Here is a 17820-nt window from a genome sequence, read left to right as displayed (position 1 = left end):
CCACCGCAGGGCACACACACACACACACACACACTAGGGACAATTTAGAATCGCCAATGCACCTAACCAGCATGTCTTTGGACTAGAAACCCACGCAGACATGGGGAGAACATGCAAACTCCACACAGGGAGGACCCAGGAAGTGAACCCAGGTCTCCTTACTGTGAGGCAACAGCGCTATCCACTGCGCCACCATGCTGCCCGCATCTGTTTTAATCATACACAAGTGTTATTTATTTTATTTTATTTTTTGCTTTTTTTTGGCTGCAGCTTTATTAATACTAATAAATATCTCTTAAACCAAACATAAATCATTGCTTTAAAAGAATGACACCATGAAACCCATTGAAAATGTTATATGTATTTATTCAGCTTAAAAAATATGCTTATTTAGACTGGCAATGTGGCACTTTATATACTGTAGTTTACTTACTCCCTTAAAGCAGTCAATTGTTAAAAGGTAAATACTATACATACAATATTTAGACTTGAAACAGTTAAACACACAATATCTGTATCTTTAGGGTGCATTAGTTTTATATTTCATCCATTAAATAATAGGTGAAGCATTGCATACATTTCCATTGTGATAGTTTTGTTATAAATATGTTGAATAATTCTAGCATTACCTTCTGTCTTAATGATTAGCATAAGGAGCAGAGCACTGAAAACTGTTATTTTAACAATAATTGTCTTTGCAGAAATAGATATAAGTGACTTGTTCAAACCGATAGATAGATAGATAGATAGATAGATAGATAGATAGATAGATAGATAGATAGATAGATAGATAGACTGACTTTATTTTTAGTATAGATAGATAGATAGATAGATAGATAGATAGATAGATAGATAGATAGATAGATAGATAGATAGATAGATAGATAGATAGATCTTTAATTGAAATATTTATTCCATATTTCCAATTTCAGAATGCTCTGGGCAGCATTAGACATTCCTGCATTTATTTCAATGCCCTCACTACTATACTTAATGATGCCATTTGAAGCTTTCTTCCTTCTGAAGCCATGTTCACTACCATAGTACATTTTTTTAAACAGATTTTTATCGCATGCTTCATCATTCTTAAAAATTCCCACACCAAACCAGTTGTCATAGTACATGTAATCAAAGGGTACACTAAACATGATGGCCAAGCACTTGTTGGTTAAGTTTTCAAAATTCTCATAAATGTCGTATGTCATAACTCCCACACTTCCACGAGCTGTAAAACTCCACTTGCCGAATGAGCAGGCTTCTGCCGTATGTGCTTTGATTGTAGGCTGAGGTGGAATAATATTAACACCACTTAAGCAGTAGTACCTGTGGAAAGATAGAACAATATGGCAAAAATTTCTCTGTAATATGTTTTTTTTATCTGATGCCTAACTACATTGGTAATGTAGTAAGTAATGGCAGTAGGAGATTCTGGATTTCCAGTATATTATTCAGAGCGTTAGCTTCTTAAATTACATTTTAATGTTTAACAATTTACGTTAGTATAGATATATATTTCCATTTGTCTTTCAATTCATTCATTCTTCTAATTTTCTGAGTCCACATAATGTTTATGTGGAAGTGAAAGTGGCAACCAATAGTGACAATGACGCTGTGAAAGTGATGCAGGACACACTAATACAAACACATTCAGCTTCCTAGCACAACAACATAGAATCACCAATCAGTCATTGGCTTTCTAATATTTATTTTTTACTGAATTGATTTGTTATGTTTTATGTGTTTTTCAGTAAATGCTGACATCTTATGGTCATGTGTTACCAGGAGATATAGTGAGCACCTGTGTTGCAATATAAATGACATCAACGTGCACAGCAAAGTGTACAAAACTTGACTAACAAAAGAAAGACCTTTGCATGACAGTAAGTGGTTAAGCAAGTTATAATATACTGTACATATATCATACTAGCCATCCCCCGTGGCTCTGCCCACATAGTAGTGAAACAGGACAAACTTTAAAAAATCAATAAACTTGTATCGGTTGTTAAGCGGAGGCAAGGTATGCTCTAAAATGTAGCCAGAGATAGACTGATATGAACGGAGGTTGACGCGTGAGTGAGGAGGGCCCTGCCCGGCTCCCCACTCCTGATGTCACGCTTCAACCTCCACTTGGCCCACAGCCTTTATCTCAGATTAGCACGAATAAATCACTCCTGCAAGTGAACTATGATACTTAGAGCGATGCCAGTAGTCGCAAAATCAACTGGAATGTTCAAGCAAATTATAGAAAAAAACCCGATCTAAATCGGTTAAGTAGTTCTCTTGTGAAAAGCGGACAGACAGACAGACAGACAGAGAGATAGACAGACATACATTGGATTTTATATATAAATAAATATAGAATATATGTGTGTATATGCAGTATATCCTGTGGAACTTTGCTGAAGACCTCACCCATGTAAAATTCTCTCCTATTATCTGCTCATTTTGTCCCCAACTTATTAGATCGTCATCAAGACTTTGAGTTGGAAAGAATATCGCACTTAACAACTGAAATTATTTTGAGGCTGTAAAATTACACAACTAGAAATTGCAGGGGGTGAAAGTTTCAAATTTCCTATTCCACAGTAAAAGTGCTGCGGGCCTGGCATATTTTAGGAGCTGTTAGTGATAGATGAAATGATGTGTGCGAAAGATGAATTTTAAGTGAAACTCTGTGTTCTGCTTGGGGGAAAAAAATTCAAAACAAATGGTGTTTTACTTAAAGTGAAATTCCTCCTATTGACACAGGGTGTTAACAAGGGTGTTTAGGAATAATTTTCCTGTACTAATTACCCATGCATCTGCCTGCCCTTTAGTATTTAAATAAAGATCTTCAGTGGAGAAAAAAAATCATTGACCTCATTTTCTGTCATTTGCAGATATTCTGTCATGCTGACAGACACGTGTTGTGATTGTGTTGGTAGTAGAGCACCCACTTTGCCAATTTATGACAGTCCTAAAGATGTGTCGCAGACCAAAATGAGGCTCAGACCTCGACAGCACTTGGAGTGTGCTTATTCTCAACCTCATCTGCAGGAACCAAAAAACAGGAATGAGCTGATGTTAGGTAATAGTGATGAGTGAACCCCATTGAATTCATTTCACCTCAAGTTTAGCAAAATGTGGAAATGTTTTGGAATTTTTGCAGACTCTGCAAAATATATTGAAGACAATTGGGAAAGAAAAACTGAACTTGTTTTGATTATAATGCAGCAAAAGTCTTCTAAGTGTCCTTGCCATCTATGCTGGACTGAAAGCTCTGTGCATACATGACAAAAAATCAGGCTGGTAGCTCAGAAAAGGCAGTGACATCCCCATCTAATATGGTTTCTTCAGCTCTCTGATGTCACGTTGGCCTTACAAAACATCATGGGGTGCTAGGAAAAAATGCTGTATGCCATTTAAAGTGGGAAGTTGGAATTTCTGAAATTTTAAACTTGAATGCCCCCTTAAGTCTGATTTGTAACTCAGAAACTCAGGGCTAGTCTGTCAAGTCTGAGTTTGTCCGACTCATGACATCAATCCAAAATGGTGACGTACACCACAAACCTAGCAAAAGCTGTAGTAGTATACTGTTTATGATCACTTCTGTCTATCTGTGTCTCACTAAATCAGTCATACACACAGTCCTGTCCAATTTTTATCTGTGGACATGTTGCTAATGTGTTTGGATACAAAATATACCGCATAATGCTATCTATTCATTTCGATGGAGCAAGAACAAGAAAGGTCATTTCCAGCTCCAACATCCAACGTAAATGGAACACATGGAAGACTTCAGCAAACAAAGTCACTGGCAAACCTAGAAAATTCACTGCAAAAGATGCTGTGGCAGATTTCACGACTCCACACTTAGTAAGTGACAGGAGGGAGGTTGATGCTTTCTGTGTAGTGAGTTTTCCTGTGGAGAAAACACAACAATGTGCACAACTGGGCATTTTCTTGAGTCATTATGTGGAAAACATGCAGCATGTCACGTGTTTGAAAAAAAAAAAAGGTGCACTACTCTGCAATTATGTGAACAGGAGCCATAAATAGGATTGATTTTACTTGTGTGCAGCAAATTATCTGCATCGTACAACTGCAGAACAAATTTACACAAAATATAAACAGAAGTGTGTATATGAATGAGGTTTCAAAATTCCTTGTTTTTTCTCCAAAAATTATTTTTCGTGAGCTTTGTCTCTGCAATTGCAAATTCGCCTATAAAAAACTATACCTTTTTTGTGAAACACTATGTAAATTGAAACTTGGCTGTTTTGCTCCTCACTAGTAGCCAAAAAGTATAACTGACTTACTAAAGTGCATTTATTTGCATTATTGTGTCATTTTCATTAAAGGAAGCAACACTGCAGACATAGTGTCTGATTTTGTTCATCTTTCAAGTGTACTGAGTTGCCATTTTTACTTTGTAATTCATTAAATCACAGAGTTTATCTGTGACACTCCAAAAATGTGCGGTTTAGTTTGACTGCCAAGTGTTAGTCACCATGGGTATGCTTTAAGTGCAATGAAATGGATAGTGTCCATCAGAGATTTACACCTGATCCTGCTAACATAGCCTGTGGGCCACCATGAACCTTTACTGGAATAACTGGGTTCAGAAAGTGGATGGATGGTGTCACAGGTGGCTGGGGGTGGAGGCCAGCCGGGGGATCGGGAGGCTGAGGGGACCCCGATCGAGGGAGTGACCGCTTTGGTTTTGTTGGTGGCCTCGGGTAGGGGGCTTTGAAGCCCAACCCTGTAGGGGCCTGTGGCCACCGCCAGGCGGCGCCCCAGGGCCTGAAGAACCCTGGAGCCCAGTACTTCCGGGTGTGGCAAGAAGAATAGGGACACCCGGGGGCTTCCGGGTGCGCAGCCGGCACTTCCGCCACACGGGGGCGTGTCCAAGGAGGAGTGCCGGGAAACAGCTGGAGCCCATCCGGGGTGGTATAAAAGGGACCGCCTCCCTGCATTCGAAGAAGAAAGGCACAAAGGACTGTGAGGCCTGGATTTTGGGGGATCGGTGCTGGGGGCACTGGGACGTGCACTGACTTTACCACTTGTAAAGGGCCTGTTCCACAATGGATATACAGATGGTGTTTTGTCTTGGTAGAGTAATATTTTTTAGAGTAAATTTTATATTATTAATATGTAGCCTATGTCAGAATGCCTCAGATCTCACAGACTTCCATCCATCCATTTTCCAACCCGCTGAATCCAAACACAGGGTCACAGGGGTCTGCTGGAGCCAATCCCAGCCAACACAGAGAACAAGGCAGGAATCCAGTCCTGGCAGGGTGCCAACCCACCGCAGGACACACACAAACACACCCACACAACAAGCACACACTAGGGCCAATTTAGAATCGCCAATCCACCTAACCTGCATGTCTTTGGACTGTGGGAGGAAACTGGAGCACCCAGAGGAAACCCATGCAGACACGGGGAGAACATGCAAACTCCACGAAGGGAGGACCCGGGAAGCGAACCCGGGTCTCCTAACTGCGAGGCAGCAGTGCTACCACTGCGCCAACATGCCGCTCTCACAGACTTGCCACTGTTTATAAGGTATTATAGTATATAAGTTCTCCCCACCTTCCCTCCTACATCTATAACCTCAGGCAATTAGGTGTAGTAAAAGACAAGCAGGAGTTAAGTTACAATTTAAACAATATATTATTGATAATATTCATAAATAATAACAATATGCAAAGTACATTTGAATATTGGCAACCATACAACCTAATTAAATGGTGATGTGTAGTTTCAGGTGGCACACAGACTTGTTAGTTACTTAAAAATGTCTCTAGTTCATTTGTGGTCAGCTTTCTTTACAATAGGCCGCATGCCTGTTTCAATATGGCTGCCGAACTGTGCTCTCTCCATTGTGTTGTCCTTTTCAGTTCATGGTGTGAGATGCTTCTTCATCAGATATTAGTAAGATAGAGAGTGAGGTTAACCAAGCAAATTTTATAGATGTTCTGTCCAACCCCAACAGCCAATAGGGCGTTGTGGTACTTAAAGGCTTCTGATACAAGCCAATTCCAAACAGTCATACTTCAGACCAATAGGGAAATAGAACATCTTAACACCTGCCATCCCCCAAAACCATTTGTTGAGGTAAAGCTCGGCAGTTAGGCAACCTGGTTTTGTGTGGGGAATGAAAGAGAGAATCAAGCAGAGAAACATTTGTTTCAAGCACTTCCCCCAACTCGTCACAAAATTCACTTTTCTGACTTAGTTTTGCCCAAATTACAAATAAAAACATACAAAATATTTATCGACTTATATGCAAAATCTCACATCACAACAGATGGTTTTTATGGGGTTGAGTGTTTCTCAGACGGGCCAGGGGTTGGCACTGTCCTCTGTTGCTTTCTCCTTTATTCCACCCTGCAGAACCTCAGAAGAGCCCACTTCCTAATGATACCTCCTGCACCTCTCAAGTCAGAGCAGCTTGATGACGTCACTTCTAGTTCCGGTGCCACAAGATCCCACCTCTTCCTGTTTCTGACTTATAAATCTGCCATCTTAACTTTCATATTTAGTTCCATATTGAACTCAACTTGTGAAGACCTTTGTTTTTTTTTTTAACCATTTTTCAAGTATATGAAGAAGATTCCCCAAACCTTAATGCTTGTTTTTGAGTCTTTTACAATGGAAAGCAAACCATCCAATGTCCATAGGTATACCTTAGTAACTTTGAAAAGAAAAGAACATTAATTCAGATATAAACTATTTGGTGAGAGCATATCTGCAGTTTGTAAACTGAAATATGTCACAAGTGCATATGGAACTTCAAGTATTATACGCACAGAGCTTAGATCAATGTCAATTACAAAACAAAAAAGTTATCTGATGCATTTATGCAATGAACATAAATTAGATAATTGATCAATTAATACTAAAGACCCACTGTACCTTGGATTTCGAAATAATTTTTCACTGTAATTTACAAATTCAATTGCAATATTTCTGTTGGTCCTAATGCTTCTTGAAATCTGGGTAATTGAGGTGCCCTGGAGAGACATTCCAAGTGTAATGTCTTCCATTTCCTATAAAGTAATTTAAGACAGAATTTAAAGTTAAAATATTTCAATACAGTACATATATTAGGATAGAATCACACAAGGTTAAAAAAGGTTGGAAGCTGACCTTTTTCATTGCAGAACAATCCTCCTTCTCCTACTGATTTGTACAAGCCAGACAAGATGTTTCCCAAATGTGCTATTGATCTAAGCAAAAACTTACCCCACAATTTTAAAAGTTATGTTATGAAGGCAGTCAGCCAGGAATATATTACAAAATGATTTTATATATTGTAGAGATGGAGTCTAATTCCTTAAAATTGAGTAATATTTTTTCCAGCGTGGATGAGGGTGCAAGATGAGGAAAATCTGGAAGGTTCTGTTTAACAAAGTTCCTGATTTGAAGATAGTGAAAGAAATGTGTAGCTGGAATGTTAAATTTGGAATGTAATTGTTCATAGGATGCAAAGACGTTGTCTATATAAAGATCTCTAAGCAAGTTAATTCCAAATTTTTTCCAGATATTAAAAACTGCATATGTTTGTGAAGGTTGAAAGAGGTGGTTCTCCTGCAGGGTGCCACAGATAGAAGCTTCTCCATCTTAAAATGCTTTCTGCATTGGTTTCAGATTCTAAGTGAGTGGAGCACAATTGGGTTATTAGTGTATTGCCGATAACGTGTGTTTATTGGAGCGCAGAGCAGGGAATACAAAGAAGTACTGGATTTTACTTCTATTGCGGTCCATGCCTGTGTATGTTCTTCTATTTGTGTCCAGGTTCTTATCGCTGTATATTTGCCGCCCAGTAATAAAACTGGAAGTTAGGTAGAGCCATGCCACCTTCTGCCTTTTGTCTTTGTAGGGTCGCTCTTTTGATGCGTGGATGTTTTGAATTCCAAATAAATTAGGTTATTGTTGAATCTAATTGCTTAAAGAATGATTTATTAATGTATATTGGTATGTTTTGAAATTAAAAAGGAGCTTAGGAAGAATATTCATCTTAACAGTGTTAATTCTTCCAGCTAGTGTGAGATGAAGGGTTGACCATCTATGCAAGTCTTGTTTAATTTTTTCCATGCAGACGACGAAATTTTGTTGATAGAGCTTTATGTTTACTTGTGATGTTTACCCCTAGGTATTTAAACTGTTCTGCAATGATAAAAGGTAGGGTGTCTAATCTAATATTATATGCTTGAGAATTCACTGGAAAGAGTACACTTTTATTCAGATTAATTCTGAGACCAGAGAGCTTTTGAAATTCTGTGAGTGCTGCTAAGACTGCAGGCACAGAATTTTCTGGGTCCGATATATACAGTACCATGTCATCTGCATATAATGAGATTTTCTGTTCCAGTCCTTCTCTGCTAATCCCCTTTATCTGATCAGTATTTCGACAATGTATTGCCAGTGGTTCAATGGCAATTGCAAACAGCAGTGGTGACAAAGGGCATCCTTGTCTTGTGCCACGTTCTAGTTTAAAGTAGTCTGAGCAAATGTTATTGATGCAAACTGAAGCTTCTGGGTTAGTATACAGTAATTTAATCCATGCACAAATGTTGGGCCAAACCCAAACTTCTCCAAAATAGTAAAAGGTATTTCCATTCAATCATGTCGAATGCTTTTCTGCATCCAATGATAATAATATTTCTGGGGTGTTTGATTTAGTTGGTGAGTATATTACATTAAACAGGCGTCGAAGATTTGAAGATAAGTGTCGGCCCCTAATAAATCCAGTTTGGTCTTGTGATATTACGAGGGAGCACTTTCTCCATCCTTCTAGCTATGATTTTAGAGAGTATTTTAACGTCGTTATTCAGAAGTGAAATTGGTCTGTATGATGCACATTGTAATAAGTCCTTATTTTGTTTTGGAAAGACAGTGATTAGTGCTTGGCGAAAGGTTTGTGGAAGAGATTGGTTATCTCTGGCTTCTGTAAATGTTGCTAATAGGAGGGAGCTAGCTGAGCGGAGAATTTCTTGTAAAACTCTGCAGGGTAGCCGTCAGGGCCTGCTGCTTTTCCACCTTGGAGTGACTTTATAGCATCCAGTAATTCTGATAATGACAGAGGTTTATCGAGTTCCTCCACACTAAAAGCGTCAATTTGTGGTATCTGTAATGTATCCAGAAATGCATTAGATTGTATATTGTCTTCTTTAAACTCAGTAGTATATAGGGATTTATAGTAGTCTCTAAAAGTGTACATTATATTTTTGTGTTCGATGATTTTATCTCCGTTCGTGTTAGTGATTACGAGATTGCGTTGCACATCTTGCTTGTGAATTTGTTGGCTAAAAGCTTATTAGCTTTCTCTCCATGTTCATAATAATGATGTCTGGATTTGTAAATTAGTTGTTCAGTTTCTTTAGTTGTCAAGAGGTTTAATTCTGAATGTAGAGCCTGCCTCCTCTTATGTAGAGTCTCGCTTGGTAGTCTGGCATGTTCTTCATCTATTTTAGTAATTTCGCTTTTTATCTCTGCTACTTTCTTCGGATTTATTTCTGTGAGAAAGATATGAGATAATCTGTCCTCTTAAGAAGGCCTTAAGAGTTTCCCAGAAAGATATGAGATAATCTGTCCTCTTAAGAAGGCCTTAAGAGTTTCCCAGAGTATTCCTGCAGAGATCTCAGGGGATGTATTTGTCTCTAGAAAGAATTTGATTTGTTTGGATATAAATTCAGTACAATTCTCGTCAGCTAATAGAAGCGGGTTGAGGCCATCTGCGGGGTGAGTGTATGGGGCTTAGTAATTTCAGCTCCAAGATCATCGGAGCATGGTCTGAAATAACAATAGCATCGTATTTACAAGATTTAATCTTAGGCAAGAAGTTATTATCTATAAAGAAGTAATCAATCCTTGAGTAGCAATGATGTACTGGTGAGTAGAAAGAATATGTTCTTGAATTTGGGTTTAAAAACCTCCAGGGATCTGGTAAGTTGTGATCAGTTATAAACTTTGTAATTATCTTTGAGGTGTTAGTTGCCGTTCCCCTGTGGAGGAAGTCTTATCTAAAAGTGGATTTAAAACACAATTAAAGTCCCCAGCCATTATAACTTTATGAGTGTTCAGATTGGGAATGGATGCAAATAAATTTTGTATAAATTCCTTATCATCAACATTAGGTGCATAAACATTTATCAAAATCATTTTACAGTTAGATAAGTCTCCCATGACCATCACATATCTCCCTTCAGGATCCAATACTACATCTGATGCTACAAATGGTACTGTTCTATGTATGAGAATTCCCACCCCTCTAGTTTTCTTTGTAAAACTAGAATGGAACATTTGGCCAGTCCAGTCTTTTGCAGCGGAACTGATCCTTGCTTAGTAAGTGGGTTTCCTGTAAAAATACTATTTTAGCATTTAGACCTGTTAGGTGAGAAAGTACTTTCTTTCTCTTTAATTAGTGATTCAGGCCTTTAACATTCCAGCTTACAAAGTTAACTGTCCCATCATGGAGACACTGATTCTGAGTTTTTGATGTCATTTTATAGTCTTAACTGGAAGTGAAATAGTTTAGGTCTTAATTTCCTATTTCCCCAAGAGTTGTTGCCATGCAGCTTATTATTACGTTGATAGTTATAATTATAAAGATTGAGATGATAGATTAGGTATAGATCAAGCCTGCTCTCTTTCTCTTCCCCTTAACCCCCACCCTCCCTTTTTGCCTCCCCAAGTGAGGCTAAAACCCACTTCATGCAGTCCCAGTCCTCTGACATACCCAGAGACAGAGCACGTCCAAAGCACAACAAGCCCCCATGCAGTGGCGCTTTAGGGTTAAAAGATAGAGATATCTGTTACCAATATAGTCTTTAAAAGAGGAAAAAAAAAAAAAAAAGAATTTTGCACTTATTATATATATATATATATATATATATATATATATATATATATATATAATCTTCAGCAATTTTAGTGCATTAAGATGATACCCCCAGATAATAAACCCAGGTGATGGTGTTAAAGATGTGTCCAAAATAAGCATAACAAGTCTTAATGCAGTAATAGCAATAACAGTAAACCAAGGGTATGATATTGAACAGTCTCATTTAGGGTACACATGAAATAATTAGAAAAGAAAAAAAAAAAAAAAGGAGGAAAACGTAATTAAGCACAATAAAACATAAACATTTAGCGCCCTAGTAATACTAAGTAATAATAAGAATATATGAGAATATATGCTGATAAAAAACCCGTATTTTAAAACGAATAGATCAGACAGTAGATTATTAATCCTAGCATTATCATTTACCGCCATGACTCACAATTATGTATCAGAATAGTCCCGGGATCAGCTTTCTTAATTCATTTTCTGCTCCTTCCTTGCTAGTGAAGACATAGAAATGACCCTGCCATTCCACTTTCAGTTTTGCCGGATACAGGAGGCTGTATTTGACACTGGCTTGCCGTAGCCGCTGTTTAATATTATAGAAGGCTGCGCGTTTAATAGCTGTTGCTGGAGAGAAGTCAGGGAAGATACGAATGTGGCTATTTTCATATATAATATCTTCCTTGTTTCTGAGGAGTGCCATCACCTCTAGCTTAAATGATAATCGTTCAAAACGAACTATAAAAGATCTTGGTCGGGGTCTGACGGTGTTTGATCCGCGTACGCGGTAAGCCGCTGCTATCTCAGATTCTGCTTTAAAGTCGCCCCCGATTATTTTAGAAAAAGTTCAGTTGCGAATTTCACAGGGTTTGAACTTTCTCGATTCTCCGGCAGACCTTCAATTCTGACATTATACCTTCTACTCCCATCTTCTAAAGCAGCCAGTCTGTCTCCAAGTTTTTCTCCGAGTTTTTTACATTCGGAACTGACATTCACTGCTCTTTCCTCGTCACAAAAGAAGCATATACAAAAAAAAAAAACAGATGTACGCCTGTTTATCCAATCAGTTATCTAATCAGCCAATCAAGTGGCAGCAGCTCAGAGCATAAAATCTAGCAGATACGGGTCAGGAGCTTCAGTCAATAGTCACATCAACACCAGAATGGGGAGAAAAATATGATTTGAGTGATATTGACCATCATATCATGATTGTTGGTGCCAGATGAGCTGGTCTGAGTTTTCCTGTAACTGCAGGTCTACTGGGATTTTTCACACACAACACTCTTAAGAGTGAATGCAAACCACATATAGTGGGCGGCAGTCCTGTCAACAGAAACTCCTTGTTGATGACAGAGGTCAGAGGAGAATAGCAAAACTGGTTTGAGCTAGCAGAACTCAAATAATCACTGTGTACAACTATGACGAGCAGAAAAGCATTTCAGAATGCACAACACCCTGAGTCTTGAGGTGGATGAGCTACAATGGTAGAAGACCACGTCGGTTTCCACTCCTGTCAGCCAAGAACAGAAAATAAATACTGCAGTGGGCACAGGCTCACCAAAACTAGACAGTTGATGACGTAAAAAAAATGTAGCCTGGTCTGTTGAATCCCGAGGTCTACTGAAGTATTCAGATGGTAGGCACCAACGGCATGAATCCATGCACCCGACCCTCCTTGTGCTAACAGTCCAGGCTGGTGTTGGTGGGGTGAAGATGTGGAGATTGCTTTCTGAGCACACTTTGTGCCCATTAATGCCAATGATTCATCACTTAGATGCCACGACCCATCTGAGTATTGTTGCTGACCATGTTTATCCCGTCATGGCTAGTATTTACCCATCTTCTAATGGCTACTTCCAACATTATAATAATGCACCATATGTCACAAAAAGTCATCTCAAACTGGTTTCTACTACATGGTAGTGAGTTCAGTGTTCTTCAGTGGCCTTCCCACAGTGTGAATCCAACACAACAGCTCAAGGATGTCGTGGAACAGGCGATTCACAGCATCAAAGTGCAGCTAAAACATCTGCAAAAACTGTGTGATGCAATCATGTCAACATGAACCAGAGTCTCAAAGGAAAGTTTCCAACATCTTGTGGTGTCCATGTCACAAAGAATTGAATTTGTTTTGTGAGCAAAAGTAGGCCCTGCCCAGTTTAGTACAGTGGTCTTAAGAATTTGACCAGTGAGTGTTTATGGATTATAAATTAGTACAGACAACATGCCACATACTATGCAGTTACTTTTTTTTTAATTCAGTTAAAGTGCATCATATGTTTAAAAAAAAAAAATCTAAAAAATAAGAGAGACGTTTAAAATGTTTCCGCACTTTCATATTTTCTCTGGAAAAGGTGAAGGTATTAGGAGTAGTACAGGATGAGTCAAAATTATGTGACCACTAATGGATTATTTTTATCTCGACAACACCTATGCAGGTCGATGGATAGGTCGTGGTGGACCACTGACATGGACTCCACACTCCCCTGATTTGACACCCTGTGATTTCTGGTTATGTGAGATGGTGAAGGAGCTCGTGTATATAACAGGAAAGTTTGTGATATCAATGACCTGAAGGACAGAAAACGTACTGATCAATCCACGTGAAATGTGTGTTTGGGCTTTAAATGGTACTGTGCTTGTTGGTTTTTGTGTGTTGAACATGATGGCGAACTGATTGAGACATTCCTGTAAATCATCTTGCACATATGAAGTATGTTTTGTAAATAAATCGTTTCCACCATTTAAATGTTAACATAATTTTAAATCGCCCTCTAATTGAGCATTAAATAAGTTGGTATGACTCTGGGAAAACTGCATCGCAAATGAAGGTGACTATGTGGAAAAGTGATGTCATTTTTTTTTTTGAAATTCTTAATGAATAGAGTTTTAAAAAAGTGAAATGTTTCGAACCTCCTTCGTACCTAATTTTAGCCACTTTTTATTCTCCATTACATTTGCAAAGTTGTTCAATCATCCATCCATCCATTTTCTAACCCGCTGAATCCGAATACAGGGTCACGGGGGTCTGCTGGAGCCAATCCCAGCCAACACAGGGCACAAGGCAGGAACCAATCCTGGGCAGGGTGCCAACCCACCGCAGGACACACACAAACACACCAAGCACACACTAGGGCCAATTTAGAATCGCCAATCCACCTAACCTGCATGTCTTTGGATTGTGGGAGGAAACCCACACAGACACGGGGAGAACATGCAAACTCCACGCAGGGAGGACCTGGGAAGCGAACCCGCGTCTCCTAACTGCGAGGCAGCAGCGCTACCACTGCGCCACCTTGCCACTCTGTTCAATCAAAACCAGGAAATAAAGAAAGAAAAAAAAAGACCCAGTGATAATTGTCCTGTCATATAATAAAGACCTTGGCAAGAGAAAAATAATAAAAGAGTAGCGGGTTGGATGATGACTGACTGACTGACTGTTAAAAATGTTTTAAAAAAGTTATTTTTAAATTCGTGAAAAATAATAAGAAACTGGCTTACATTAAAAATTGTACATTTTATAATGTAAGAAAGACCATAAGTCCAGTATTCAAAGTTGGTATCATAAAGAATTGAATAGACTATAGGCACTTAGAATAACTGGGAGCTTCTATATAATTTGTAAAAATATGTTACACCACTTAATTATCATTAATTAAAATGTGCCTTTTTGGTAGTAAATTGCAGCACGACTTACTTTCATTTAAAGTAAAAAGTAACTAATTGCATATTTTATAGGAAGGGAAACTAGCTGGCTGAAGCAAGTTTCATTTTCAAAGATAAAAATTTGGTGCATAACAGTTAACAAACGTGAAATTTCTCACAATTATTTTAAAGGAAGAATGAAAAGGAATTGTCTTATGATCATGTATCAATGACTTGAGATACTTGCAAATGTGTACTGCAGATATATGCACAAAATACATCCTCCTTAGGTAGGTAAACACACTGATGATCCTCATATATATATATATATATATATATATCCATCCATCCATTTTCCAACCCGTTGAATCCGAACACAGGGTCACGGGGTTATATATATATATTTTCCTATTGCATAAGTCAAGACATTTTGTCAATCTGCATTTTTCTTCAGCAATGATAAAGAAAGTAGAGGGGCTCACCTCTTTGCTGAGAAGGTTGTGGTGTTAAATGTAATAAAATGTAAAAAATATATATTCTCTAGTTAGAAGCCAAGCTAATCTTCAGTGCAGCAGTCCTTCCTTCTTATTTTTAAAGCATTTTTTTCATCAAAATGCACTGCAGGTCCAGATTGAAATGCTGAGTTCTAGAAGTTACGCATTTGAAAAACCTTGCTGAGCTCCTCCTAAATGTTCTGTCTTTAAAGGCGTACCCCGCAAAGTCACTTCCTGTGCAACAAAAATAAAAATCAAAGTAGGAGCAGCTGTGCAGTGTCAGGAAGTTTCAAGTTTTACTTTCATTTTCTACCTTGTAAAAAAGATTTCTATTGGATTTTTGAAATTATAAATATTTAAGTACATTTAAAATCTAACTGATGGCAAAATTTGTCCAAAAGTGTATAATTTATCAGTCGCAGACTCTTTTAACCCAATGCTAACAGCATTGAATGCCAGGCAGGAAATTCTAGATAAGGGCATTAATAATAATGTATCAATTACATTTATATAGCACTTTTCTAAATTAATCTCCAGATAATCTTACACGTATGATTTTGAGAATGTGGGATGAAAACCATAGAATCCAGACAAAGGAGAATGTGAAAACTCCAGACAAACAGCAACCCAGCCGTGATCTCCAGGGCTGCTATTATTAGAACTACTGCCATGACATGCCCTTCTGTTTTAAATGAAATACTGTATACAATAATTAAACATTACGTTAATTTCCAAAATTAATTAATAAAGGCCAAAAAAATGACTGTTAAGATTTAAAGGATTTGGAGTGTGGCATAATCCACATCCTTTACAGTTATAATTTTTTTTAATTTCCTTATTATTTTTTTATTATAACTAAGGGGCTTCACCTCCTTCTTGCTTTGCTCGCCAACCCCTCAACCCCCCACAACCAGTGGCCACCTCTCCAAAACCCTTCTTAAATGGTGATACAATGAGAAACAAATGCATCGTTTTTTTTAACTCCTCTTTGCTCGAGAAGCTTTTGGCTTGCTGCTGCATGCCAAGTGATCAGCATTTCGTGCGGAGCTCTGAATGTTTTAAAGCCTGCACAGCACCTGAATATTCGATCTCTTTTCGCTGTTCCGTTATTTCCCCAAGTAATATTTTCAGATTGTTTGTGCTAATGCAATCTTTACTCTCATTTTTGGAGACTTTCGAATTTTCCTATTTCTATTATCTCTAACCTGCTCTGCATGTGTATCATGGGACTTGCATCTGAAGGTTGTAAGTATGTCCGTCTCGCAAGAAGTGAAAGTGTCTCTCTCACTCTTGCTCTCTTCAAAAGATCACGCCTCGTTTTGTTGCAACTAAGGAGATGCGGACGCATCAGCTGCTGCTACCAAGCTGTGTGTTCTGCATGTCGCGCTGCGCTTTGATTGTTTAAAAGCCTGTACAGAAGCTGAGTGAAGACCAAACTCAGGTACTACTGCCCTAAGATGGATTACTGAGGCAGAAGAGCTACCCACTGTGCCACCCCAACAAAAATTATATTAGGAAAGAAAAAAAATTCCTGCGCAGAGCTCCTTAACCACATCGTGCCCATTTCACACCCCATCTCTTACTCGCCAAACGACCCTGGCTAAACCACTTAATTCACCAATGCTCTAATAATAAAAAGAAGAAGGCCAACAACTGTTTTTGTAAAGCAATGTATTTGCTAGAAAGGTACTAAAATATGCAGAATTATAATAAATGCTTTCCAATAAATGTTTGTGTATTTCTAATAACACAAGAAATATTATTGCTTATACACGTTCATGTTCATTATACATGTTAAACTGTATCTTTTCTTTTTACAAATCATGAAATTATTATGAATAAATATAAAATAAAAGTGTTATAAAAATTCTGTTAGCAAGAAGGTGTGCTGCAGCTGGAATAAACTGGATCACTTGAAGTCTACATGAGAATTTGTTAAGACTATTGGAAGGCTGTGTGTGGCTTAGCTGTTAAGGAGCAGGACCTTAAAACATAAGGCTGCTATTCCAGTGACTCACTGAGTCATATATAAAAGCTGAATGTGCATTTGTCCAGTAAGCAAATCCACCATATTTTGTAAAGATCCTCCATTTGAACAGGGGAAGACTCTAGGGCTATGTTCTGTTGAAAAATGATACGGGGAGCTGGCAAGTCTTATGTCTCTCCACTATACAGATCCACACCGTTGAACGTCTCTCCATCAAATTTTGCACAGATTCCCCATTTGTACAGGGAAATGGCATATGTTCCTAAATGTACTTGGTGCCAACACCCTTGCTAGTATAAAATAAAATAAAAAAAAGTTTGCCTTGTTTCTTTCCTAAGAAAAACAATCCTTTAATTTTTTTTCCATTCCATTATCTGAAATCCTGCAGTTAAATCACTTTTTCTAAAACCTTGAGAGGACTGGTGCTCCGTCCAGGGCTGTTTCCTGCCATGTGTCTGGTGCCCCAGATGCTTTGACACTGAACTCAATTAATCAGGTTTAACAATGTTTTGCTATTTGGATAATCATTAGAATGAGTTTCAACCAGTCAGACTACATGTCGTCCACTACAAAAGGTGCTGTCTTCTATATTGTTTAACACATATAGATGTCAACAACAGGATATAGAAGCTAAAATTGTGGACTCTCGTCTCAAAACTCATTTTCTGATCTTAAACCTAAAATATCTTTGGTGCATAGCAAATAAATTGACCTTGCCATTCCAATATTTTCGGAAAGGCCAAATCCTGGTATTATACTGATTATTAAATACCATTTACATTCACCCATTGATTCACTTTTGTCTGGTCCGTGAACTTTAAATTCCTAACCTTAATGATTCCTTTTTTCTTCACTTC

At 38.1% G+C, this 17820-nt stretch overlaps 1 protein-coding gene across 4 annotated transcripts; it reads right to left on the bottom strand.

The window, feature by feature from the left end:
• Positions 1 to 345: 345 nt before the first annotated feature.
• On the bottom strand, positions 346 to 15184 carry LOC120536882 (bryoporin-like). Of its 4 annotated transcripts, none has more exons than XM_039765419.1 (4): positions 7138 to 7237; positions 6904 to 7037; positions 877 to 1323; positions 346 to 812 (listed from the first exon to the last, which is right to left on the bottom strand). In XM_039765419.1, exons 1-3 carry the CDS (start codon positions 7144 to 7146, stop codon positions 897 to 899), a joined length of 570 nt encoding a protein of 189 aa, XP_039621353.1. In that variant the 5' UTR covers positions 7147 to 7237; the 3' UTR covers positions 346 to 812; positions 877 to 896. The 4 variants fall into 4 exon arrangements, 2 of the variants coding, with proteins under 2 accessions (XP_039621353.1, XP_039621354.1); XM_039765420.1 differs by having other exon boundaries at positions 812 to 830; positions 895 to 1323; XR_005635220.1 differs by lacking the exons at positions 346 to 812; positions 7138 to 7237 and adding an exon at positions 14965 to 15184 and having other exon boundaries at positions 874 to 1323.
• Between the last annotated feature and the right edge of the window lie 2636 nt (positions 15185 to 17820).

This window comes from Polypterus senegalus, chromosome 10 (assembly GCF_016835505.1).
Source record: "Polypterus senegalus isolate Bchr_013 chromosome 10, ASM1683550v1, whole genome shotgun sequence".
NCBI classification, from domain to species: Eukaryota; Metazoa; Chordata; class Cladistia; order Polypteriformes; family Polypteridae; genus Polypterus; species Polypterus senegalus.
Note: the sequence above shows the minus strand (reverse complement) of the source record. Positions and strands in the feature narration are given on the sequence as shown.